The sequence below is a fragment of the Rhagoletis zephyria genome, unplaced genomic scaffold (assembly GCF_001687245.7).
Source record: "Rhagoletis zephyria isolate East Lansing unplaced genomic scaffold, Rhagoletis_zephyria_1.1 Rzeph_scaffold_00511, whole genome shotgun sequence".
NCBI lineage: Eukaryota > Metazoa > Arthropoda > Insecta > Diptera > Tephritidae > Rhagoletis > Rhagoletis zephyria.
The window spans coordinates 64,165-89,948 of record NW_016157595.1 but is presented as its reverse complement, the minus strand read 5'-3'; the positions used below and the strand labels follow the sequence as shown (position 1 = coordinate 89,948).

The window sequence follows — 25,784 nt, the reverse complement described above, 5'->3', positions numbered from 1 at the left end:
CAAGCAATTTCTTTGTTTGCCTCCAAATTGCAATAACTTGTCAGCAGAAGAGAAAGGGAAGTAAAAAGTAAGACAAGCAAACAGNAACTAATTTTCCTCACAATTTCAAACAAAGTTTGAAACTTGTATTTGTATAATATTTCTTTGAGAATGAGCCGCATTTGATTTGAAAAATAATGGAAATCAAATAAAAGAAAACCAACACAGAAAAAAACGCGAAACAGCTTTATCTCAAAAAACTGTCCAAAGAAAAAAATTAAAAATATATGGCCTTATTCATAAAAAATAAAGTATCTTTAAAAAAGGTTTATAAACTGAAAAATATATGAAAATGTCATTTTATAAAGCTCTTTAAACCTACTTTATTTTTTATGAATAAGGCCAATAGTTTCTGTGGTTTTTTTTCCAAATAAATATATATTTGTAAACCAGTGGTATAGATCTTAGAAAAAATTAAAAAAATGCTGCACTTATTTCAGAATAAACTTGAACAATTGGCAGTCTTGGGGTTTAATTTTGTTTGATGAATCCACTTGCAGATGACTAATTTTCAAAAATTTGTCAAGTTATCAGATTTGCACCCCTATGCTGTAATCCGAATGTTCGTAGCTACGAATTCGTAGCTCCGTTCCGAAAATTTGAAAATTGATATGCTGTAATCCGATCGTAACTATCAGCGGCGCTGCCAGCTAAAAACGTGAAATTCGAAGTTCTTAATCAGCTGCTTTGACAGAAACAAATCAAAATAAATATAATCGCAAGTGAATAGTGATATTAAAAAAAAAATAGTGGAATCATTATTTGAAAAGACTTTTCCTTAATTAAGTAGAATACAAAAAATTCAGTGGCTGGTGCACTTTTGTCCCAGGAGGAAGAACACCTAACAGTTGCATTAATATACAAAGGAGACTGATAGGAGATTTTTCTGTTAGCTTAAATGATAAAATGTAACCTCCCTCCTTTTAAGGGCCTCCATTTCACTAGATATTGACCTGCTTTAATTCTTGGAACGCTTTCCCAAAATTCCAGCACATCCTCTTAGCTCCTTTTACAAAGCTTCGACCAATGTCCGGCCTTTCGCTCATGCATTCCACCAGTTTTTCGTATTGCGAGCGATTTGTTGTGATCTTCGATATGTTAATTTTGTAAACATTTAATAATCAATTTTTTTTCTATTCACACTTCAACTTACATACATACTTTTGCATTTACACTCTTTATTTTATTGATATTTTAACACAATTTGTTAAATACAAAAAATGACAGCTATGTCGGATTCAGGCATACCAACATTACGAATTTCGAAGATGGCCTACGAATTTCGAAACGACAACGCGGATTACAGCATACCAATTTTACGATTCGTAGCAAAATCGAATCTACCACGGATTACAGCATAGGGATGATACATTTTTTCAAATCCTGGTAGCGATCCCTAAACTTTATTTTAAAATTTTGAAAATGTCTTCATTTTTTCCTAGAACTAAGTAAACTGATGCCTCATATAAAATTTAGATCTTCATATTTTTAAGAACCACCCTAATATGTATGTTTTTCTGTGGTTATATTCTGCCTCTGCTTTTAATAAAATCATCACGCATTTATACTCTTCCGCCTCTATCTCACAACCACAAAATCAACGAAAAACCCGTTGCCACGCTCATCGCTATCACGACTGTTTCATTCGATTTTCCCGAGATTTTAATTACTGTGACACATACGGAATGAGTACGTACATACCTGGTGTTCCCTCTGATCCCCTACAGCTGCTAGCATTTAACGACCATACATATATACACGCTTTGTTTTCTAACGCTAATGGTAGGTGGCTCGAAAAATACGCCGTTTAAGCATTTAGCGACGTAGCTGCCATACAGTGTTTAAAAATAGCTGTTTTTCCTGATTTTCGTTCTTATTTTTAATTAGCAAATGCGCGATTTGAAAAGCAAAAACGGTTTGTAAAGTAAAAATTCATAGCGTAGGTTGGAAACGACTGAAGAACAGAACCCTTCCCACACGTATGTATGTATATGGAATACTTATCATTATTAGATTTCCGATAGTTTTATTTTTCCTTCTGTGTGATCTCACAGGAAAAAAGAGTTTTCTCATACATTGGCCAAATGAAGCGTACGATCTCTTAAATGTCTTTCAAATGGGGCCATTTATGTATATGCCTATCGCATTCGTTCTTGGAAAGATGTCATGGAATCTTTCCGTTGTTAATTCGTCACTTTTGCAATTCCTCTTAATATCCAGGCATTCAAGCGTCCTATGTTCATTACATTCCATAAACCTTGGCTTTCTCGATCAGCGATGTACGACATTCAGAAAGGGAATTTGCATTGCCTATGTGTGAGTGTAAAACTTTAGGCAGGTTTTCACTATGTCATATGTTTTCACGACAAACTTGTTGACATTTTTTCACGCAACTTTATCTCCTTTGCCGACTATCTTATAGGCAAAAAAACGGACAGATATTTCATATAGCAGCGCATGAAGACCTATTCTGATCTGAATTAATCTATAGACCGTTTTTAACCCTGCTATTCTAACAGAGTCACAGTGCGCCGCTAAATGCGCACCAAAACTTCGTTTCTGAGTGCTAGAAAAATACGCAAAAACATAAAAATTTCTGTTGTAGCGGTATATTTGTGGCAGCAGCAAACTTTTAGGCGCAGTAGAAATCACTGCCGTGATGAGCTACGTTTTGTGACTTCGTTAGGTCGGTGTTATGCAGAAATTTTGTTTGGCAAACTGTGTGCAATTGTTGTTGCAGCAAACTCGGAGAGAGCAAGTTTGGTGACTCTCACAGACAACTAATTTTGTTTGGTCAAACTGCAGCAAATTCGGTGTTGTCATATACAAAAATTTTAGACAATTGTTGCTATACACAAAAATTGCCGTGATACCGAAAGCCAGAGAACTGAATTTATGCTGTAGGAGCTTCAAAGATTAGAGCACAGTTAATTGCCTATATGATATCATAAAAAATATATTAATTGTGCGCGTTGTGTACATCTGAAATTCTCATTTCGTGTTGGCGTTAGCCATGAAGACCATAATGAACGTGCAACCCTGTGCCAAACTCGACATAATCACCTCCGAGCAAACTAAGCAGCCGCCATTTAATTAGGCAAACAAAAGATTGTCTGCATAACACCGACCTTAGCATACGGCTGTTAGTCTCACTTGACAATGTGTTTTCTCTTATTTGACAGCGATAGCCATTGAATTTGACTTAGTCTTTTGAGGGCTGCTTGACTGCCAGAGAAGCTAAAGACCTGTTTGTTCTCTCTAGGTCTCTTAGCAAGATTCCCTGCTAGCTTGTGAGTGGCAAACATTTCTTCTTAATACAGCCGTAACCCGCTGATGGGTCTAGAGTGTTTAATGGCCCTCATTTAGCCATTTGAAAAGTAAATTCGTATTCCCGAGTCTTCGTGATTCGCATGTAATCTCCATTTGGACCTTTGTGAAAACCATTGAAAATTACAGGAACTCTTATCTTAGGAACGACTATTAGACTCGGGATAAATCTGCCTCACTTTCCCTTATCCGATATAAACTTTACACTGTCCCAATGCGTCCAGTATGCCTTTGACATCTGTCTTTAAGCTAATATTTTCCGGGCGATATTTTGTTCAATTTCAATCTACGCATCACAATTGTCAAGTCCGGATCTTCCTTCTGACACTTCCGTAATTGTTCTGCATTTCGCTATTTCCTCTCTTTATCTTGTTTGGCATTGTAACCGCCGTAAAAAAAATCGTTTATTTGACTGTTTGCTCGAACCACTCTGAATACTTATCCTTTGTTTTTATAAAATTTTATAAAAAGAACAGCAATGAACGCGCAAAGTTAAGGGTCACGGCTGGAATCTTGTAGGCATTATGTATCTTGGAAGATAGACTTGGTTTCCTCCGGCGGAAAACTTTAATTTTCATGGCTCGTATGAATAACTATTTTGAAGATTCCTTAAAGAAGTAACGTTGTTAACTTCCAGTCAATTATCGTGAACCGTGACTTCATATTTGAGAACAGTTCAAATCAAATTTTAAGATTCAAAAATTACGAAATTTTTTTTTTTAATTTTTTCGCATATTCTCGGATATTTTTCTTGAATGTGCCAGCAAAGAACCCCTCCGGTTCTTACCATAGGAGCTGTGGAACGCAGCAAAGTCTTCATTATTTATAGCTTGCACCCTATTTACCGGATCTTAACTTAATGGAAAATATTTAGAATTGGATTTTTGTGTACTACTTAGTTTGATAAAAGGCATCATAAAAACCAAAGTAAGCAATATATTTTCTCCATTTTCACCACTTTTCTTCATTGGTATGGAGCGGCCCGCTGATACTAACAAAGGCGGCTATGACAGGTTTATATAGCGAATAAATTATCTTGGAAGAGAGGCGCCATCACAGCTTTCTGTCAATGTTGACGCCCAGAGACTTGATCCTGTCAGAGAGAACAACGATGATTTCTGTTTTTCTAGAATTAATAGCAAGTTCGCACTTGCAGACCAGTTTATTACTAAGTTTAAGTACCATTGCATAATATCCTGCGGGGTGTCCAGAAATTTCCCTCCGACTAAAAGTGCCACGTCGTCAGCGTGGACGATTATTCTTCCTTTCCGGCTCCTCCAAGACGTCGTTTAGCACGCCAGTGCCGGCAAGAGAACGCTGCCCTATAGATACCAATCTGCGGGGAATTGCTCCATTTGCTCCCGACAGTTCTGTCAGAGAGTGCGAACTCCTTTAATGAATACTGCATAGGCGCACTAGTTCTATAAAGGAATTTAATCCAACTTTATCCAACAAGATGGTTTTTATACTCAATCCGCACCTATGATTTTGATTTAGCTAAAAATGTTATTTAAAATTTGTCTTTATGCCACTTCTGGAACTACTGTAGGCGGGCGAAATGTGAATCCACATTCACGTATGGATGTACTATTTAGCCTCCTACTGCAATTGCAATTTAATTTTAATTCCACGTAGTTTTAAAATGTCTTTGTTGCTTGCAACCGTGAACATACCGAACATTACAAGGACCTGCTGTCATGTTTTCCGATTCGCCAAGCATACAGAGAAATGTAAAGACATACTCATACTCGTACGTGTGAGTAGGCGTTTGTTGTTTATTTACTTGTTTTTATCGTGCGTGTAGTTTATTTGATTGTTTCTTGTTTTTATGTTCAATTATGCACTAAGTACCGCTGTTCGTAAATTCTCAAAACGTCAAAGCTATAAAACGTCAATGGGTTCTTTGTTTTATACGCAGATGTGCCCTGCCGTAATAGGCCGGCCAATTTCCGAAAATGTACCATTAGTTAACCGGTTGGAATCTGATAATTCTTTAAAACAGAAATTTTAGCTTTCGACTGGTACTCAACGAACTTGTCTAAAAGTAGACTACAAAAGTCACTCCGCCGCCAGTCATTTGTCTTCTGTGCCAACTGATGCCAATTGGAAATGCTAAGTGAAGCCACTGGGTTCTTCCAACGAGGAGTAGGCCTTCCTCTTCCTCTGTTACTAGCATCGCGGGTCGCGTTGAATACTTTCAGAGATGGAGCGTTTCTGTCCATTCCAACGACATAACCTAGCCAGCGGAGCCGCTGAATTTTAATTCGCTGCACTACGCTCATCGTTAAATCGTCTGTGATATTTTGCCATCGCTAACGCGCAAATGTCCATAAATCTTGCGCAGAATCTTTCTTTCGAAAACTCCAAGAGTCGCTTATCAGATGTTTTCATTGTCCATGCCTCCAAGGTGCTCAATGACCTTCAAGTACGCTAATGGATCGCTGTGAAACTGGCAAAAATATTTCTGATTTCTATAAAAAGCTAGTGTTGGCATGACAACTGAAGCTTGCGATATTGTTTTTTAGATAATTTAAATTTGAAATGTTCTTAGGTTGCTTAACCAATTGTTTCATTAATATATGTACACAATAATTCTAGAGTAAAATATAAGCATCATGGGCATTTTCTAAATTTATACTTAGAAACGTGAACTTTGGTACCAGCACCTCTTTCAGCAAGACAAAACATTTTGGAAGGTGCCCCTAACCCTATCTCGGGAAAATTTTTTTCGACCACTCTAATGTACATATATATATGTATGTGTGGACTTTTGACAAAACAACCTCTGTGCTTTCTGTAGGCTGGAATTTAGAGGCAATTATAAGAAACCTCCTTTTAAAAATTTTAAATTTTTATTTAACTTTCATTAAGATGTCATCTTGCACCACTCCTTTTAATGACTAAACACAAAAATATCATTCGATAGCTCAATGAATTACTGCTTTGAAGAGAAAATGACCTCACTCGACAGAAGTTGTTTTTTCAAAAGTCCACAGATATGTATGTAGGCGTCACCAAAAAATTTTCGCCAAAAAAAAATATTAAAAGAAATCGAATAATTCAATAATTAAAGGTTTGCTCATTAGTGACATACGTGTTTTGAAACTCCCTTACAAAAGGTTGCACACACACACACACACACCCACCCACACACAGTGCCTTGCTAAGGGAGCGATTTTGTCAAGAGGGAACGAGAAACTGTTTTCTGAGCAAACCTTTTATTATTGAACCATGGGAATATGGTACAGTATGTTTGAATGTCTGAAAACTGATTGAAACATTTTTTAGTCTCAGATAATTTGTTAGGCAAAAAAAGGCTTCAAACTTCATTGTTATTAACTGCCGAGTTGCATTAATTTTAGCAAGGTGACTCAATCAGTCATTGTCTGTTTCGAGATTTATTGTGTTCGCTAAGCTGTCGTGCCAGTTTTTATAAGCCTTTATTTATTTGTAGCTTTACTTAAATCAATTGAATATATGTTTGCTTCTTACAGAAAACTTTTTGTAGTTTCTATAAAAACATACTTCATATTACATGCCAGTATGCAGCTCTCAAGAAAATGGTCAAGAAAAATATTGCCATTCTTTCGTGTGTGTGTGTCCAAGGAGTTTCGACATCTGATACTTCACAGCCTGTTGCCTCACTCTTTTCTCAAGAAATAATGGAACGGGCATATATTTCCGTTGCAAACATGTGTTGCCTTGTGCTCTTTTTTCACAAAAAACTTTAGAAAACCGTTGTAGAAAGCGTAGCAAATTTCTTAAGGAAATTTGACCCAAGAAAATTTCTTAGCCATTTCTTGTGCGTTATTTTATATGGCGTTTTTGCTTTTCTTGAGAGCTGCATACTGGCCTTTACTGTTAAAAACTCTTCATATTATAATACGCATGAATGACTGAACTGATGAAAAAAGTGAGTTTCCCACTTCTGTATGGGAATCACGGACCTTACAGCGAGTGAAAAAATTAAGGTGGGCTATACATGTCTTGGCGCCCTTCAAAGCACCTGGAGCAGAGGAAATCTGCCCATCTCCATACCCATATGTGGCCCTTTTTCATACCGCTGCTTAGGACTTGCTATTTGTGAGGAACTTTCCGCTACCTTAATAGAATGGAATGGTCCGATATATCACCAAGGTGGTCTTACGTCTTTTCTACTAAAAACTTAGCCTATCGATTTCTGCTCGAACATTCTCGAATACTTCGATACCCGGAAAGCGGGCAACCGAATTCTCGATACAAATTCAAGTATACTCACGCCATACTCATGAGTAATTTCAAGTAGTTATCGAGCCATACGAGCATATCGAGAGTAGCAAAACAAAAAAAAAAGCAAGTAAAATAACTAATGATTTAGCGGCCGCTGTGGTGTAGTGGTTAGCAGTGCACACTACCATTCCGTAGGGACTAGTTCGAGCCCAGTTTCCGACATTAAAAAAAAAATTAAACATAAAATAGTTTTTCTAATAACGGTCGTCTCTCGGCAGGCAATGACAAACCTCGCAGTGTATTGTGCCATGAAAAACAGCTTCTTATAAAAATTCAATCGCCGTTCGTTGTCGGCGTAATTTTGATGAAAAAATAGCTACTGGAAGCTAAATATGTATGTATAGTAGGACGGAGTATTTAACTTCGAAAAAAGTGTATGGCATGCTCGAATTTTACGTTAGATGCTAAGCAAAAATAGTAAACAAACCATATGTGACCTGGTCTACGAAAAGGGAGCTTACGTGCGAAAACTAGTTTTCTGTGAAAAAGCTGTTAAAAGTAAGCAACTCGTTTCGTCAGTTTCTCATTATCTCGTTAATTGTTCTCCGCGCCGGACGTCCAGTAAGTGTTGTTGTTGGTCCAGTAAGTGTTGTTGTTGGTCGGAATATTATAAATATAAATAATATATAAATAAATTATATTTTGTTGTATTTTTACTCTTCTTTCTCTACATTTTTAGTACACTTCTAAGCAAGTTAGGATTTTCTGCTTTTCACCACGTGAATCAACCAAAAAGTGAAAATTGATTTTTTGACATCTAAGCCCCCTTTCCGTAGACCAGGTCACATATATCAAAAATGACGTTTGACCCTCCGTATTAAAAGAAAAATCAGCATGTTATAATTTTTTCTGAATGAAATTAATTTTTCTTCTAAAAATTTTAGTATTTTCTTCATACAATATACTGTTTTTTTTTTTTTAATTGGGAGGGTCAAACGGCTTTTTTGATGCATAGTTTGTTTGCTATTTTTGCTTAGAATTAATCGTAGAATTTGAATTGGCTGTACAGTTTCTTCGAAAATTTTGCTCCGAACAAATTACTCCACCGTAATATATAATATCCACAGCATATTATGCTATATTATTTTCGTTTGATGATGCCAGCAACGAAAGTATGTAAGTAAAAGTAACAAACGTCAAACTTTGAAAACTTTGATTCCAGCATCATCTCACTACCATCACGTAGGTTGGAAAGCAAAGACATCTGGTATTTGCAAAGCGGCTCTTTAAGGGGTGGACAATATAGACCTCAGTGGAATAGAAAATGCATATGGTTTATTTTCTGGATATAGCCGAATACTGCATTTGAAATAAATTAAAAATTTATTTGTTTAAACCCCCTTAATTAAACACACAGCATCCCTATATTGAAATCTACCATCTATGGCCTTCAGAGTCTCACAAGGAAAATTCAGAATTCCATGGATAATAAAGAGTTGATGGTAGATTGGTACCTGCAATCTGATGGTGCTTTCACTGTCCACGCAGAATGCGCACGTCCGGCGCAGAGGGTCGACGTTGCCTGATGCCGTTGGATAGCAAGCGTTTGTAAATTCAGAACCATTGCATCTATTCTAGGACAGGAAAGAGTCAGATTTCGAGCAACGAAACGATACTCCTCCCTCTATTATGGTACATCGTAGTAAACAAACTACTCTACCTTCTCAGTGAAAGAGACTTCGTTGTTCAGGGTTACGCGGAAGACGGACCATGGCGTCGAAGCAGGGGTCTATGCTATACTACCCAGATGTCTCCTATACACTACGTTATATACGTTTTATGCAGATTTCGAGTGGCTGACTATTTTATTTTAAGCATTTCCATGGTGGAAGTACACTCGGGGGTAATACACTCTTTTTAGAGGCCCTTACTTGAGACCCCAGGAGATCTGTGCGCTTAATGGCCGTTTTCACTGTGATTATCAATAAAATATTTAAAATAAAGTTAAGTTAAAAGGAGTTAAGTCAAACGAAGTGAAAACGCTGCTAAGATGAACAAATGCTTGAATTATTATTTTTAAAAATCTAACTTATACCAAATTTCCACTAGGTATTGAAATGACAAAAAATACGTGCCATTTTAAGAGTGGTATGTGGAAATGGATTAAATGACAACTTTTCTTAACGTAATGGTACAGATATTTTTTAATAACAAACTTTGTCATTAAAATTTGTTTCATTTAATGCCTAGTGGAATTCAGGCTGAAGATATACTGAAAAACTGGGAGCCATGCCAATTATGTAGGCAATGTGAGATTGTTTATTTTCTGTTAGGCAGTATTTCAGAAAGGCTGCTTATGTACATTAGCCAAATCAAAATTAATTCTCTACTTGGTTTACTTAATTTTTTTTTGCCATTAAATATTTTTCATTGAATTAATTTTTTTTTTTTTGTAATATTTGCTTATATCTTTTTCATATGTGAATAGAATAACAAAACAATGATCAGATCTCATAGCCAAAATTATCAACAACCATTTGTTTTCATTAAGCTGCTGTGATTCAACAACTGTATATGATGAATTGCCGGCTGTCAGCAAATTATTGTTGGCCATGAATACATCCATATAGCCAGCAGTCCAACGAGTTGTGACTAATGAACTACAAATTTGCAATTTTTTGCCAAAAGCGTAAATAGTCGGAACTCAACACATTAGATGCATGAATCTGCATACTAAATAAACGCAAGGGGAATAGTAAGTTTGTATTAAAAAAATATCAGAAGCAAACTAAAAAGGAAGCATAACCCGGAAATTTCTACAAAGCTAAATAATTAAAAAATTCACACTTAAAAGGTTTTGCTAAACACTCATAATAAAGAATCTAAAAATCAGAAAAGCATTAAAATATATCGTAATCCTGGATATAGCAAAAGTAGTCGATTAGAATGCAGTATTTTCTATAAACTTAAAACATATTTTTCGCATACACTGAGAAAAAAAACGGGTTGTAAGAATAAAAAAAATTTATTTGATTACCGTTTAAAAATGTTCGTTTTTAAATCAAGTGAAAATTTTTAACAAAATGGATTTTTTATTATACATACACTACGTATAATGGAAATATTCAAATCAAATACGCCCGTATTGAAATGAAGCATTTTCACTGCACGGATTCTTTTTCATATGTAATTAAGAAAGCATATGTATACAAAACATGCAAAGCGGTGACAACACATACATACATACATATGTACATACATGGTACGACATCATGCACTAATCGCGCGATGTGATGTTGATTCAAACTCAACATTTGAAAACACATTTACATGTATGGCTCTAGCCGAGTGTGCAAAGACGCTTGATACAATTGATTGCTACCAAGAGCGTCCGGGTTCAATTACCATCAGACGGAACATAAAATTAATTTTTTTCGTCTTAATTTTAATTTCGTATAACGAAAAAGCTTCTGTGCACTTCGCAATGACATATTTTATAACGTTCATTCTCAAATTTAAAACGAGTTGGGTTGGTGCTCTTTCATATGCGTATTTTTTTAAATTTAGCACGTTTTTTTTTTAATTCTAAAATTTTTTCCCTCAGTGTACAAACATAAATAGTATATTTATTATTTGTAATCAATTCAACTTTATATATATATTTTTTTATTTTACACAGACTCATGCTCGCGCCAAGCGTAGTAGCGGTCTAGCTGGTGGTGTTAGCAATTTGGAAAACAAGGATGCCGAGCAACGTTTGCAGGCTTCACTCGATAAATTGAGTTCCGGTGATGAAGGTCCGAACTACAGGTATGTTTTTCTACGAACAGAAACCTTAGAGTGGCCCTTAAAAATAGCAACATTATGGGGCACACCCTTATTTCGATCTGCGTTCAAAATAAAGATTTCGGCGAAATTTTCACAATTAAAAAAAGAGTCGCTACCAAGTCTAGAAAAAATTCACTTCGGTTTTAAATAGCAAAACTTCTACAAAATTTTGGTTCTGGCCAGCTATAACTTAGCGAATGAATGAATTTATGTAAATAAGTTTCAATAATATGTCAAATTTATCAGATTTCAAGTCAAAATTTTGTCGAATTTTTTTGATTAAAAAAATAAATAAATTTTTTCAAACTCATAAAAATATCGAGCCCTAACCGCGAAAAAAACGTAAGCGACATTTTTTCAAAATCTTATTTTTGATGCAGAAATGCATCTAGATGCTCTAGGAATATTTCTGCATCAAAAAGAAAATTTTGAAAAAAATGTCGCTTACGATTTTTTGGCGGTTAGGGCTCGATATGTTTAAAATTTTGAAATTTTTCTGGGTGTCTTTATTTTGTACGTAGTTCAAATCAAAAGAGTGGCCTTATACACAATTTAGATGTTGATAATAAGGACCACCCTAAGAAATTTGTATGATGAACTTTTCACAAAACAATAGGAGAATTTTGTACGTTAGAAACTGCCTCGAAAACCTCAAAACTTTGACTGAAATGAATGTGAACATTAAGTTGCATCACTAAAAAATGTTTCGAGTTCTCCACCCGAATTATGAAACTTACATATTCAATTTAAGACTTCCGACAAAAATTATTTCGGAAAAATATTAAGATTTATGTACGTGAGCTAGACATATTTCAAAATAACCCTAAAAATCTCATTATTTTGATTTCGTTGATAAAATTTTTAATCATTTTTATATATAAATTTCACGCTTAAGCTCTTCGATCATTTGAGCTAATTTTTTAGAAAAAATATTTTTAAAACTAATCACGTAAATTTCAAAAAATTTTGCCGGAATATTTTGGCGAAATTCTTAAAATATAATAAATTTTCTATTTCAGTACTGATTTTTTTATAAGTATGTACATTAGGGTGGTCCTTAAATGTAGTAAGCAAATTTTTGCATCAGATTTCCTTAGCCTCAAACCCTACGTCGATGGTGCTATAGTCGAAGATATCACATAATTAATTTTGGTCCCGTCTTAACCGACTCCAATCAGGACCAAAATTTATAAGTGATACCCGCGACTTTAGTAGAACCGATTTTGGGAATTAAATGAGAAAAAATATTTTTAATTTAATACCCACGCCTTAAATTAGTTTTAATTTTTTGGGTCTCTATAGGGGACTCGCCCCCCTCCCCCCTCTGCGATACGCCTTAACCGTCTCCAATCGGGACCAAAATTTATATGTGATATCTGGGGCCGTGGTATTACCGATTGAGGGGGTAAGACTGAAAAAAATCGTTAATTTTATTTTTTTAAGGATCACCCTAGTGTACATACATTTGTGGTTGGTTTTGTAAGCTTAGAGAGAAATTTTAAATTTCGACTCAAAATCTATGAATCAATTTTCCTTAATCGAATTTATTTTGTAGGCCGAGATAATAGTACAAAATCCAAAATTGTTGGCCAAAAGTTTGCAGATACAACCACATACATAAACATAAGCTCAAACTTAACCCCACCCGCCCATTTGCTTTCCAATTACAGAATTTCGCAAATATTTTCCGCCACCACCCAGGTCGTTTCGGGCACTTTAACCAAAATAGATGCTGAGCTCATTGAGGAGAACGGTGAGAAAATACGTTGCAATGTCAAAATATGGTCACAGCCATGGCTGCCCAATGGCATTGAAGTGACCTTTAAGTGTCCCAATAAAGATTTGGTGAAACGTCGTCACAGCCGCTCTGTTGAGCATCTGGAAAAGAAGACACACAAGAAACGCAATCATCACAGCTTGGACAAAACCGAACATTTGTTCAGCAAATTCCAAATTAAGTACAATCGTCGCTATCACACTGCAATGGAGCATCAAATGCGCTTGAGAATTTTCAAACAAAATTTGCAAACTATCCAAGAATTGAATCGTAATGAGATGGGTAAGTGTACATATGGTTTATGGTATTTTTTGTGTACGTTGGTTTGTGCGCGGTTGTGTATATGAGCGGGAAGCAAAAGTTTTACTTCCTCTGGTACAAACGTGCGCTATCATTAAATTTCATTTCCTCGCATTCACTCTTTTCACGATTTTTTATTTTCCTATTCTCTGTACTCTTCTGTTTTACCAGGTAGCGCCAAGTATGGCATAACAGAATTTGCTGACTTGACTAGCACCGAATACAAACAACGCACCGGTCTGTGGCAACGTTCAGTGGATAAGCCAAGCAAGAATGCACTTGCTATGATTCCCAATGTGGAGTTGCCAAAGGAGTTCGATTGGCGAGAGAAGGGTGTTATTTCGAATGTGAAGAATCAAGGAATGTGCGGTTCGTGTTGGGCATTCAGTGTAACGGGCAATGTGGAGGGCTTACATGCAGTGAAGACGGGCAAATTGGAAGAATACTCGGAGCAGGAGTTGCTTGATTGCGACACCACCGATTCGGCATGCAATGGTGGTCTAATGGATAATGCTTATGAGTAAGTGTGTGTCTTGTGACGAGTAATTAGATATCTAGCTATGTGGCTGCTTTCGAATGTCAATTAAATATTTTTTGTTTCAAACTTTAGAGCGATACAGCATATTGGCGGTTTGGAGTTGGAATCCGAATATCCGTATGAAGGACACAAGGACCAGTGCCAATTCAACAAGTCAATGGCGCATGTCAAAGTGAAGGGTGGCATTGATTTGCCCAAGAATGAGTCGGCCATAGCACAGTGGCTGATTACCAATGGACCTGTGTCGATTGGTAGGTATTGTTGCTAATGTTATTTTTATTTGAAATTGAATAGGAAAGAAGATTATAAATAGAAGCGGATAATGAGGGTACTTGTTATAATAATCAGTTATCTATGTATATATAAAAAAAATTAAATGGTGTTCGTTGGTGGAGCATCACTTAACAATGGCTAGACGGAGTATATGGACGCGGTCCAGACATACATCGACCAACAACGACGACATCGACGACGTATCGACGAGTGATCAACGGCATTGATAGAGATTTTGTCGCTCTCGCAACAACAACTACAGTCCAGATATTGTAGCCGCCTAAACAGCTACCTATCTATGTATATTCTATCCCGATATGTCCATGTCCAGCATGTAGAGACCACACCAACCCCAATCATACACCCTTCAAAAATATCGAAATACTTTTCAGACTGAGCTCGAAGCAATAAAAAAGACTGCAAAACATGCACACGCATGAGGAAAACGGCTACTCGTCGTCAATCTGCATAGGTATACTAAATAGGTCTCGGGGCACGATGGTGTTCCTGGAAATAAGGAAGCATACTAGTGGCGGGTAAAACAGCTATGACAAAAGATGAACAACAGGTTGAATAATCTAAGCAAGTGCACAATATGGCAACGGATTTTCCTAGGATCTCCAAACCCAACATAGTGCTGCTCGTGGGAATATGAATGCGACACAGAACAAGATTTGGATAGTTTAGTAAAAAAAAAACTTTGATACAATTTTGTGTACTTCCGGAACCGTATAAGAGGTATATGTAATGTTATCCTATGCTTGCCCTTCAAATAGAAGGATGGATTATAAATGATAAGTCTCCAATTCTGGCGAAAGCACTTACGCCTATGTGAAAGGACAAGAAGTGGTTAACAGTAGACAATTGCTGAGGTTTCAAACTCGTTTTTAGGAAAAAAAGGGATTACACTATTTTGTCACAGTCACTCTGCCTTTCCTTTTGATCTGTCGGGGCGATAGGTTATGCGGTCTATATTATTCATTTATTTATTTTTTACCGATGTTCACTCAGAGAGTTACCACAACCATGAATTCTGCGCAATCTATTTATTACACAAATTTTTTTCAGAATTGAGTACGTTCCCGTGAGTGCCAAATGGGGACGAGTCTTCCGAGGCAGCCAAAGCTCTGCCGCGGCATTCACAGGCCGAGAGTCGGTGAAAGTCGAGGCGGACTTCCTGTGAATGTCGTGCCCATAGGTGGTTTTATGAACCTCTGATCTTCGTCCGTCAGTTCGTATAGTTGCCTAACGACGTGCCTAGGCGATGGCTCTGCTGCAAGCACGTGTCTGCTTGGGTGCCTGCCTAAAATGCATTTGGTCATGGAAGGACAACTCTTTGCGTAGCAGGAGACATTCCAAAAGAGGCGATTTCTAATAGATAAAATGGAGTTTGTTTTAACAAAGCTGCTGCTATTGGTATGTTTACCAACCTCGGTTTATTTTGAACACGTCTAATACATATATATGTCCGCTTTTGAAGGAAAGCCGCATACCAACCTTCCTTTCCGCTGTCGCCTTAAACTCACTCATCTAACACCACTTTCCTATTGGTTCAAAACCCGCTTTTCCCTGGACCTGTCATTAGTTGAGCCTTGCGATAGCTATTGAAGGATGGATTTGTCGCACAAAGCATATCTGAAGAGCTCGGTTTTTTNATGAGCATAAAAAGTTCTATTGATCTGCATTTTTCGTTTTTGCATAGCTGAACGGTCGGTATTCTAGATTTCTTCCAGGAAATGACGAGTATCTGAAATCAAAAATGCATATTTTTATGTATTGTTTAGTATTTCCATTAAAATACCAAATATATTGCAAATTTGCATAGAATAAATAATACACTTTTTACTTCTAATTGTATACTTTGCGTACCGTTTTCGCAAAAGGCGATCACATTCTTCCCCTTTCTCCAACTTCCAAAATACAAATCTAGATAAAGGAGTGTCAGATTTTAGCTGTCACAAATTACATAACCTTGTATTATTGAATCATGGTAAATTTGTTAATTCTTTTTCAGTTATGTTACCTTTTTTGATTATAAACTCAAAATTACATTTTACTTTAAAAAATATTTCGTTTAATATTGTTATGTCAGTATAAAGTTCATCCATTTTAATACACATTTTTTCGTGTAAATTACTGGAATATACTTATATTTATAATTGAAGAAATATAGTATTTTCGCGTACTATATTTTTTTCCAACAGTATGTACGCCGACCGGGGAAATAGTACAATACTATATATTATAGTACGGTTGGCAGCCCTACTTAACCCTCTCCCCTACAATATCCTCAGCCACACTGTTTACCACCTGGACGAAGGAGGTCAGACTACAACTGGTAATTTACGTCGATGACGAACCATTTCCGACGGCGAACAACCCGAAGATCGTCGGAGTAACTTTTGACAGTCTGCTCTCCTTCTTGGCGCATAAAACCGCAATTGTCAACAAAGTACAAAACCGCAACAAGGTCCTCAAGTCGCCAGCCGTCAGCGCCTGGGGCAAAGACCGTTTCTGAACTATACAGAGCATGTGTGGTCGCCGGGAACCAGTAGGACGCAGTGGATGAAGCTGCAGACCTGCCCGAACACGGCACCCAGGACACCGACAGGATGCCTTTTGAAGTCGCCGCAACATCACGTGCACGTCGAGGCCCATATGCTCCCCGTTAAGGAGCATAACGCAATGCTCTGCAAGCAGTTTCTAGTTGGGAGCCACAGATGTGGTCACCCAAACAGACAGATGCTTACAGAAGGGCGAGGGCCCAGGCACGTCAGGTTCATCAAACAACCTCTGGACCCGAGAGTTTATCAACAGGCGTTGAACGGCATTCACAGAAAGGCAGTCTCGAGTTATGTAGACTCTCGACCTGTGAATGCCATTCTGGGCACACAACCACCAGACGTGGACGAGACAGAACTTCGCCTGCCTCGGGAGACTCGGACCACAATAGTCCAACTGCGCTCTGGTTACTGCAGCAGGTTAAACTCATATATGAGCAGAATAAAAGAAGATGTTCTAAACGAATGCTCGGTATTCGGAGAGACGCCCCATGACTCACATCATCTCTTCGCATGCCCACTGAACCCCATCCCACCCTACTGACGAACCTGTCCCTGGGACTACCGCTAGTAGAGCTAGACGACAACAATTAAAGGACTAACCGATCTGGGCGGGATTGTTGTAGCCGCTACAACAACAACAGCAGAAATAACAACAACAAATTTTCAAAAAATCACCGAAAATATTGGGTCTCTTCCCAATTCCACATTATTATACTAAATATACTACCTTGCTCACCTTTAGTTTATGCACTTCATATCGATGGCTGGTGGAAGATCGACCTATCTCGGCAGCCAGTTCGAAAACGCCCTATCTCAGAAAATTTTTGAACAACGCTCTATTTCAGAAAATTATTTGAGAACACCCTTCTTCAGAATTTGATTGAAGAACGANGAAAATTTTTGAACAACGCTCTATTTCAGAAAATTATTTGAGAACACCCTACTTCAGAATTTGATTGAAGAACGCCCTATCCCGGAATTTAGTTGAAGAACGCCCTATCTCAGCTGCCGATTCAAAATCGCCCTATCTCAGCTTATTTTCAATGTATTTTAGTTTGCGATAGGGCGTTTTTGAACCGAATTCTGAGATAGGGCGTTATTCAACCAAATTCTGAGATAGGGTGTTTTTCAATAAAATTCTGAAATAGGGCGTTTTTCAATCAACTCTGAAGTAGGGCGTTCTTAAATAGTTTTCTGAAATAGAGCGTTGTTCAAAAAANTCAATAAAATTCTGAAATAGGGCGTTTTTCAATCAAACTCTGAAGTAGGGTGTTCTTAAATAGTTTTCTGAAATAGAGCGTTGTTCAAAAATTTTTTGAGATAGGGCGTTTTGGAACTGGCTGCCGAGATAGGTTGATCTGCCATCAGCCATCGATATGAAGTGTATAAACTAAAGGTGAGCAAGGTAGTATATTTAGTATAATAATGTGCAATTGGGAAGAGACCCGAAATTCTCGGTGATTTTTTGAAAATGTGTTGTTGTTGTTATTTCTGCTGTCGTTGTTGTAGCGACTACAACAATCCCGCCCAGATCGGTTAGTCCTTAAATTGTTCTTGAAATGTTTTTTGAGATAGGGCGTTTTTGAAGTGGCTGCCGAGATAGGTCGATCTTCCACTCAGCCATCGATATGAAAGTTTCATACAATCTTGAAGCAGAAATATTTCAAAGTGTGTGAACCAAAGGCGGCAGGGTAGTAAATGGGCTGTTAAACTGCATACCCGCAATTTTCTTAAAAATTTTTATTAAAAAGCTTGAAAATTTTATGCATTTTTAAAATTTCGTACAAAGTTTAAAACTTTTATTTATTGTATATAGTTTTTACAATAGTGTAAACTATATAAAATCATATTTTTTACTACGTATATAAAATTATATATTTTTTTTTATAAATTTCCCAAATTCTACCTCATTTTGTTTTAAATGCGGTAGCAAATGTATGTCGAAAATTTTAAACCAATATTGTTTTCTTTTTTTATTTCAGGTATTAACGCAAATGCTATGCAATTCTATCGCGGTGGCGTCTCTCATCCATGGAAAGCATTGTGCTCTAAAAAGAATCTCGACCATGGTGTTCTTATTGTCGGTTATGGCGTTTCCGACTATCCAATGTTCAAGAAGACACTACCCTACTGGATTGTAAAGAATTCCTGGGGACCTAAATGGGGCGAACAAGGCTACTATCGCGTGTACCGTGGCGATAATACATGCGGTGTCAGTGAGATGGCCTCCTCGGCAGTGCTTGATGACTAAATCAATCGGCGTTAATAAAAAAAAATTACAACTTCAAGCATGCAATTCATATAACCACATTATTCGCCGAATAAGTGAATAAACAAAACATACAATAATTAGTATTTAGCAAATAAACTCACACATTAACCAAACACAGCATTCAAATAAAATGACAAAAGGCGCAGGAAGGGAAATTTGGAAAAGTCATCTTATCTCATTTTTAAACGCGCAAAAACTCACAAAAATAAAAAGTTGAACAGAACTAAATTAAAATTTATGATCATCTAATTGCAAGTGATCCTCAAAATATTTTATAACTCATCACTACTAACACTCACATACGAAAAACTTTGTATCAATCCTTTAATTTTCACGTATATTTTGTAATGTAATCGTTAAATTATACTCGTACATACATACATTAATATTTTATGTGAAACTACATATAAATACAAATAATAAACGTTCTTGTAGAAGTTCATAAAAAATTCCATATTATATTGACAATTCAATGTTCATACTCGCTGAGTTTGATAAGTAATAACCGCAGCTTTCGGGCCTCCAAGCCGATGGTCAATGGATCTGGGGGCACTTCATCAGCGGCAGTGTAAATATTTGCGGGCGTGAAGAGGCCGTAAACTGGAAGAAGGCAATCATTTTATGTAAATTAAGTACATCCATATCGTCGTTTAAAGTATCAACAAAAAGCAAAACCGCGTACCAAGATAATGCAAAACCGCGTTGTGAGGTTGCATACATTATTTTCTAGAAAGTAAAAACACTCATATTTCAAAATTGGTCTCTTTTTTATAAAGCAATCACATTTCTGGCTAGTATATTTCAGAAAGAATGGTAAACCTTCGTAAAATCCATTTGCCGGTCGGAGGTGGGGTAAAACTTTAGGTCCCACCGTTCGTGTAACAAAATCAAGAGCCACCCCACAAATTGGAGGAGAGACTCGGCCAAATTCTTAGCAAATTGTAAGCGCCAAAATATTGGGGCATATTTATAGTCAAAATAAAGTCGAGTCTAAAGTTAGTTGGCTGCTTATTGGCATAATTGTCACTATTTGTCAAAAAATCTATAGCAGTTTCCAAGCTGACATCCGTAATTTAACTAAAGCAGCANGGCGTGAAGAGGCCGTAAACTGGAAGAAGGCAATCATTTTATGTAAATTACGTACATCCATATCGTCGTTTAAAGTATCAACAAAAAGCAAAACCGCGTATCAAGATAATGCAAAACCGCGTTGTGAGGTTGCATACATTATTTTCTAGAAAGTAAAAACACTCATATTTCAAAATTGGTCTCTTTTTTATAAAGCAATCACATTTCTGGCTAGTATATTTCAGAAAGAATGGTAAACCTTCGTAAAATCCATTTGCCGGTCGGAGGTGGGGTAAAACTTTAGGTCCCACCGTTCGTGTAACAAAATCAAGAGCCACCCCACAAATTGGAGGAGAGACTCGGCCAAATTCTTAGCAAATTGTAAGCGCCAAAATATTGGGGCATATTTATAGTCAAAATAAAGTCGAGTCTAAAGTTAGTTGGCTGCTTTTTGGCATAATTGTCACTATTTGTCAAAAAATCTATAGCAGTTTCCAAGCTGACATCCGTAATTTAACTAAAGCAGCTGGGTCGGTTGCGGATCCAACCGCTTAAAACTTTTCAACTACAGATTTTCTACTGGGCTGCACAAAGCAGCCAACAATTTTCTGCTGGGAAAAACGCAAATTTTACTCGTACCCACAACTAAGCTGCTTACACACCAANATTGTTCTCTTTTTTATAAAGCAATCACATTTCTGGCTAGTATATTTCAGAAAGAATGGTAAACCTTCGTAAAATCCATTTGCCGGCCGGAGGTGGGGTAAAACTTTAGGTCCCACCGTTCGTGTAACAAAATCAAGAGCCACCCCACAAATTGGAGGAGAGACTCGGCCAAATCTTTAGCAAATTGTAAGCGCCAAAATATTGGGGCATATTTATAGTCAAAAAGTCGAGTCTAAAGTTAGTTGGCTGCTTTTTGGCATAATTGTCACTATTTGTCAAAAAATCTATAGCAGTTTCCAAGCTGACATCCGTAATTTAACTAAAGCAGCTGGGTCGGTTGCGGATCCAACCGCTTAAAACTTTTCAACTACAGATTTTCTACTGGGCTGCACAAAGCAGCCACCAATTTTCTGCTGGGAAAAACGCAAATTTTACTCGTACCCACAACTAAATGTGCGATGGCTTAGAACTTGTTGTTGTTGCCAATTTGTATTTACCTACAACAAATCCTTTTTTCTGTTTTACTTAATATCCTTTTTTGCTTGCCTTTTCTTTATTGGAATTTATCAATAATTTTTCTTACCTTCACAAGTTTTCAAGAAATTCATCACTTCCTGCACAGCCGGATATGGTAAAATAATATTCTGCTTCGCCATACCTGTCAGCAGTCCCAACACGCAGCGCTTCACATGCAGCCAAGTGTCGGCATAGAGCCGCGCACCATTACCACCCTCGAGTGCGTGTGCGATGCGCGACAAACCGAATTCATAATTGGATTTGGCGCAGTAAAGGGTGCCTACAACCAAATTGACAATGCACAAATGATGATACTGCTTGCCCGTATTGCCCTTTAACTCCTCAGCCTTCTCTACTTTGCGCATCAATTCCTCGGCTTCCTCATTTTGAAAGGTCATGATGTAGGAGACGCACAGATTAGCCAACACGGCGGCTGGTACGGACATTATCTATAAGCAGCTGAAGATTATTAAGAAATAATGTTGCAACTGGTACGGAAAACTACTCACATCATCATTGTGCTGGCGTACGATAGGCTCATAGAAGGCAGCCGACTCCTTGTACTTGTCGCCTTGCATGAAGAGCACATGGCCGGCATTGAGACGCCATACAGAGTTCTCCGAACAGAATTCAGCGCTTGCGCGGAACTCACGCTCCGCGCCCACAAAGTCATCGTCGCGCCAGTAAATCCAAGCGCGCGCCAATACAACGGGCATATAACTGGGGAAAGTTGCATTTTAAAAAGATCTTGATACGTCAAAATCAATCAATAAAATTGCCTACAGTTCCAAAGCATTCTCGTAGTCCTGCAAAGCGCTGCGCAGTGCCGTCTGATCGGTAGTGCCGCGCATCTCTTGCACTTTAGCGGCCAGACTGCGTAGCTTACCAGCCAAGCTAGACGCTAGTACGCCTAGTTTCTTCTCCGCCAATTCTGGGGAAGTTTGCGCGGTTATCAAGGCATCTAACAGCTCGTAGAGGTACTGGTTTTCAGCGAGAAGAAAAGAGCGTTGCAAATTAAAGAAAATTAAAAGAATAAAATACAGTTATTCCCCCTTACCTGCGACAGATACTTATAGGTTAGATCTGTATGCTCCGCTAGTATATCCGCCGCCATTTCGTACATCTCGTTCTTACAGCAAATTAATAAAATGTTGGCGAACGTCTCCTTCGGACAGGCGGGCGGTCCGAGTTGCAGTAGGAATGCTAATTTACGCAAACCAGCCACAGCGCCCTTGGGATCAGTCAGCGCCATATTATGCAACGTAACCGGATCTAGCTCACTCTCAGAACGTGGTGGCAAATCTAAAAGCGCATCATGTGCGGCATCAGCTGGGATACGCAAAAGTGTAGTAGAAGACAAGCACATAATTAACATCTCCACTTGATTCATTTCCACGAACTACCCACTATTGCCATCCTGATACTCGATGGCCGCTTTCAAATTCAGCGCTTGTGTTATGCCGGATATGGCCATGGTAATTGGATTTCCCACACTGCGTGCACTGCCATCCGTATCGATTTGTGCGCCAATGCCCAACTCCGGATGATTGCGTATGCCGCGGTCCACAATCTCCGCTAATGGAATTTGCAGTATAAAGAACATAAAAAAAAATATAAAGAAGAAACGGTAGAGAAGGAAATAACACAACAAATCAATCAATTTAAATTTAGCTTCTTGTCATCGCCCCTCCCGCACTTCCCTCTACTTCACTTACAAGTGTACTCAATGGCTTGCGTCTTCTCTTTTTTGTGATAGTGCGACAATGCTAAATTGTAAGCCACTAGCGGATTAAAACCGCCCACTTTTAAGGCGTTCGAGAAGCGTTGCACAGCATTCTCGTATTGGTCGGCGTGAAAGAGTAGGCAACCCTCATCGTTGAGTGTGTCCGCATTGCCAGCCCCACGTTGATTCAATATACTCTGTGCGCCCGCAAAGTCCTCACTTGAGTAGAGTATGGCACTTTGCAATTGCAGGCAGGACTCCCGCAGTCCCTCGTGGTCGCTGATTTGTTTTAATGCGCGCAAAGCATCGCTGAAAATACCTGCCTGGTACAAGGACTGCGCGTAGTAAAATCTAAGATGGAGTTTTTTCATTAAGTCGCTTCTCTTTTGCACTGAATTTAATCCCCCCAATTTACTTATATTTCGCTTCCTTCGGCACCAGCGTACACAATTGCTCATAGCAAGTTGCAGCCTCCTCGTATTTCTGCGCGTGATAGTAGCAGTAGCCCAGTGTGGAAAGACCAGCTCTGGTGTTGGCTGCTTCGCCAAAATTCACCATGCACTCGATTACATCATCGTAACGCTTGTCCTTTATCTAAAGGACATAAATATCACAAAACCTGACTGAAACCTGTATGAAAAGAATTCTTACCAAATTATAAATGGTACGCGTAACATGTCCTTCTCGTAGTATTATTCCTTGATGTAACATTTTGAATAACTGTAAATAGTCTGCTTAATCGAAAATCTGATTTGTTCCTTGGTTGGAAGTAAATACACTCTCTGGCATAATCCTGTAACTATGTAATTCATATGGTTACAAATACGAAATGCAGCCGGTGTTATTGTTTCTACACATTTGTTGCCATTAGCAACTGACTCAAATGCGGCGGTGAATATCCCAAACAAAAGCACCAACACAAAAATAAGCGGATTGCATTAATTACGTCACACAGTAGAAGGAGTGGTCAGAATTACTTGAATCTTTACTCCTCAAAGGATTACATTCCCGTTATTTAAAAAACTAAATCGTTTCTTTGAACCGGTTACTAATTTCGAAAAAAAACTTTATATCTTTTAAGTACTACTATGGATTTCATCTAAATTTGTCCAGCCGTTTCTGAGGGAAGAGAGTTTAAATTTGAAGTCCCCCTGTGCCAGTAAAAAAACGTACTTACTTCAAAAAATAAAACTTTATTGCATATTGTACATGAAAATTGCGTTTTGAGGAATTTAATAACCAATACCAATATAGAATATTATTAACTAGTAGCAGCAGTGGAGAAGCAGACCCACACTAACCTTCAGCTAATAAATATTTGCCATGACCAGTATCTTCCGTGAGTTAATATTTGAACTGCGTTCAAGGAGTTCGCCTGGGCCACACTACTTCGTTTCATTTATAGATCCTTTCGTACTGCATAACTTCGTATTACTCCTAACCCTTTCTTTGGAATTGTTCATTATATGGGACACGCCAAAAGACAATTTTTACGTTCGTTTTGCAGCGTATTTTTGTTTTTTTTTTTTGAAAAAACTTGCTCCCATGAAAAAGTAAAATACAACTGATTTTAATCTCCTTTTGATGTTAAACCCCGATTAAATGCCAATTAGAAGCAAGGAACAAAATTTTATTTTGGCTATTTATTAATCTTTTTAGGGCCTAAATTAAAATAATATAACATCAAAAATTATTTCATGTTTATTCTAGCCTAGCCATTAGTATTCCTTTTCGTATTTGTCATCGTACGTAATAATAATGGTAATGGTAATACATAGTGGTAATGGAACCTCCGAAATAAATTTTACAACAAATTCAAGTCAACCAATGGCCAAGGTCTCTACCAAATGAATAAGCGTTTTTTAAGAGAGTTCAATTGCCTGAACAAATTACTACAAAAAAATTATTGCCTTAATTTCGACTTTAATATTAAATTTTGTAAAATGAAAAAAAAAATCCTCCATAATTGCCTCTCCAGTTGTCACGAAAGATAAATAAGAATCCAAAATTTTGTACGCCAAAGTACGACAGACATTTTATTTTATTATATCATATATTGTTTATAAATGAATTATATTTTTTTATATATCATATGTTTCAAGTCATATGTTTTTGAGAAAAATACACCATAGTAATTTTAAAATTTCAAAATTACATTTCTCGACTGAAAAATAAGATATTCGAGCTAACTTGACGGCACACAGTGCGATTTTAAAAAAATGCATGCCAATTAATCGTAGCGCTTACGACAGAAGCAATATTTTGATATGAAACAAAATGGCTTTGAAAGCTAAAATGTAATTGCCTTTCACGGAAGCTGTTTTTCATGGCAGAAATACACTCGGAGGTTTGCCATTGCCTGCAGAGGGAATGACGTCCTGTTTCGCCGCCACGCCTTCCAGGTATGCGACCTTAAAAAAGTGAAAAATTATAGTTAACAAGCAAGCAAACAAGAAAGGTGTAAAAATCACTTACCTTCATATATTTCTCTATGGGTCCGGGCGAATACTTCTCGACCCGGATGTCGACGATTGGGGTATCGCTCTGCATAGAGTCTTTGAGCAGCTCTGGCATTACAGCAAGCTTCACCGTAAATTAGGTGAATATCCGCATATTCATGCGACGTATACTGCGTGTTCTCTGTCATAGTATTAATAACACAATGTTCGAAGGGTCCAATTTCA

General features: G+C 37.5%; 2 protein-coding genes across 2 annotated transcripts in view; one reads left to right on the top strand and one right to left on the bottom strand.

Moving 5' to 3' along the window:
• The window catches only part of CtsF (Cathepsin F), a 53,548-nt gene extending 34,301 nt beyond the window's left edge, over nt 1–19,247 (top strand). The window contains exons 3-7 of the mRNA XM_017612194.1: nt 11,255–11,385; nt 13,074–13,462; nt 13,652–14,000; nt 14,091–14,269; nt 18,838–19,247. Coding sequence (XP_017467683.1) covers nt 11,255–11,385; nt 13,074–13,462; nt 13,652–14,000; nt 14,091–14,269; nt 18,838–19,106 — 1,317 coding nt within the window. The 3' untranslated portion in view covers nt 19,107–19,247. The remainder of the gene's footprint in view (nt 1–11,254; nt 11,386–13,073; nt 13,463–13,651; nt 14,001–14,090; nt 14,270–18,837) is intronic.
• Nucleotides 19,248–19,367: 120 nt separating this feature from the next.
• Nucleotides 19,368–23,811, bottom strand: Ttc30 (tetratricopeptide repeat domain 30). The gene is made up of 9 exons (XM_017612192.1): nt 23,752–23,811; nt 23,516–23,694; nt 23,093–23,451; nt 22,785–22,952; nt 22,435–22,706; nt 22,161–22,357; nt 21,887–22,097; nt 21,445–21,826; nt 19,368–19,727 (listed from the first exon to the last, which is right to left on the bottom strand). Exons 1-9 carry the CDS (start codon nt 23,809–23,811, stop codon nt 19,597–19,599), a joined length of 1,959 nt encoding a protein of 652 aa, XP_017467681.1. The 3' UTR covers nt 19,368–19,596.
• Nucleotides 23,812–25,784: the final 1,973 nt, after the last annotated feature.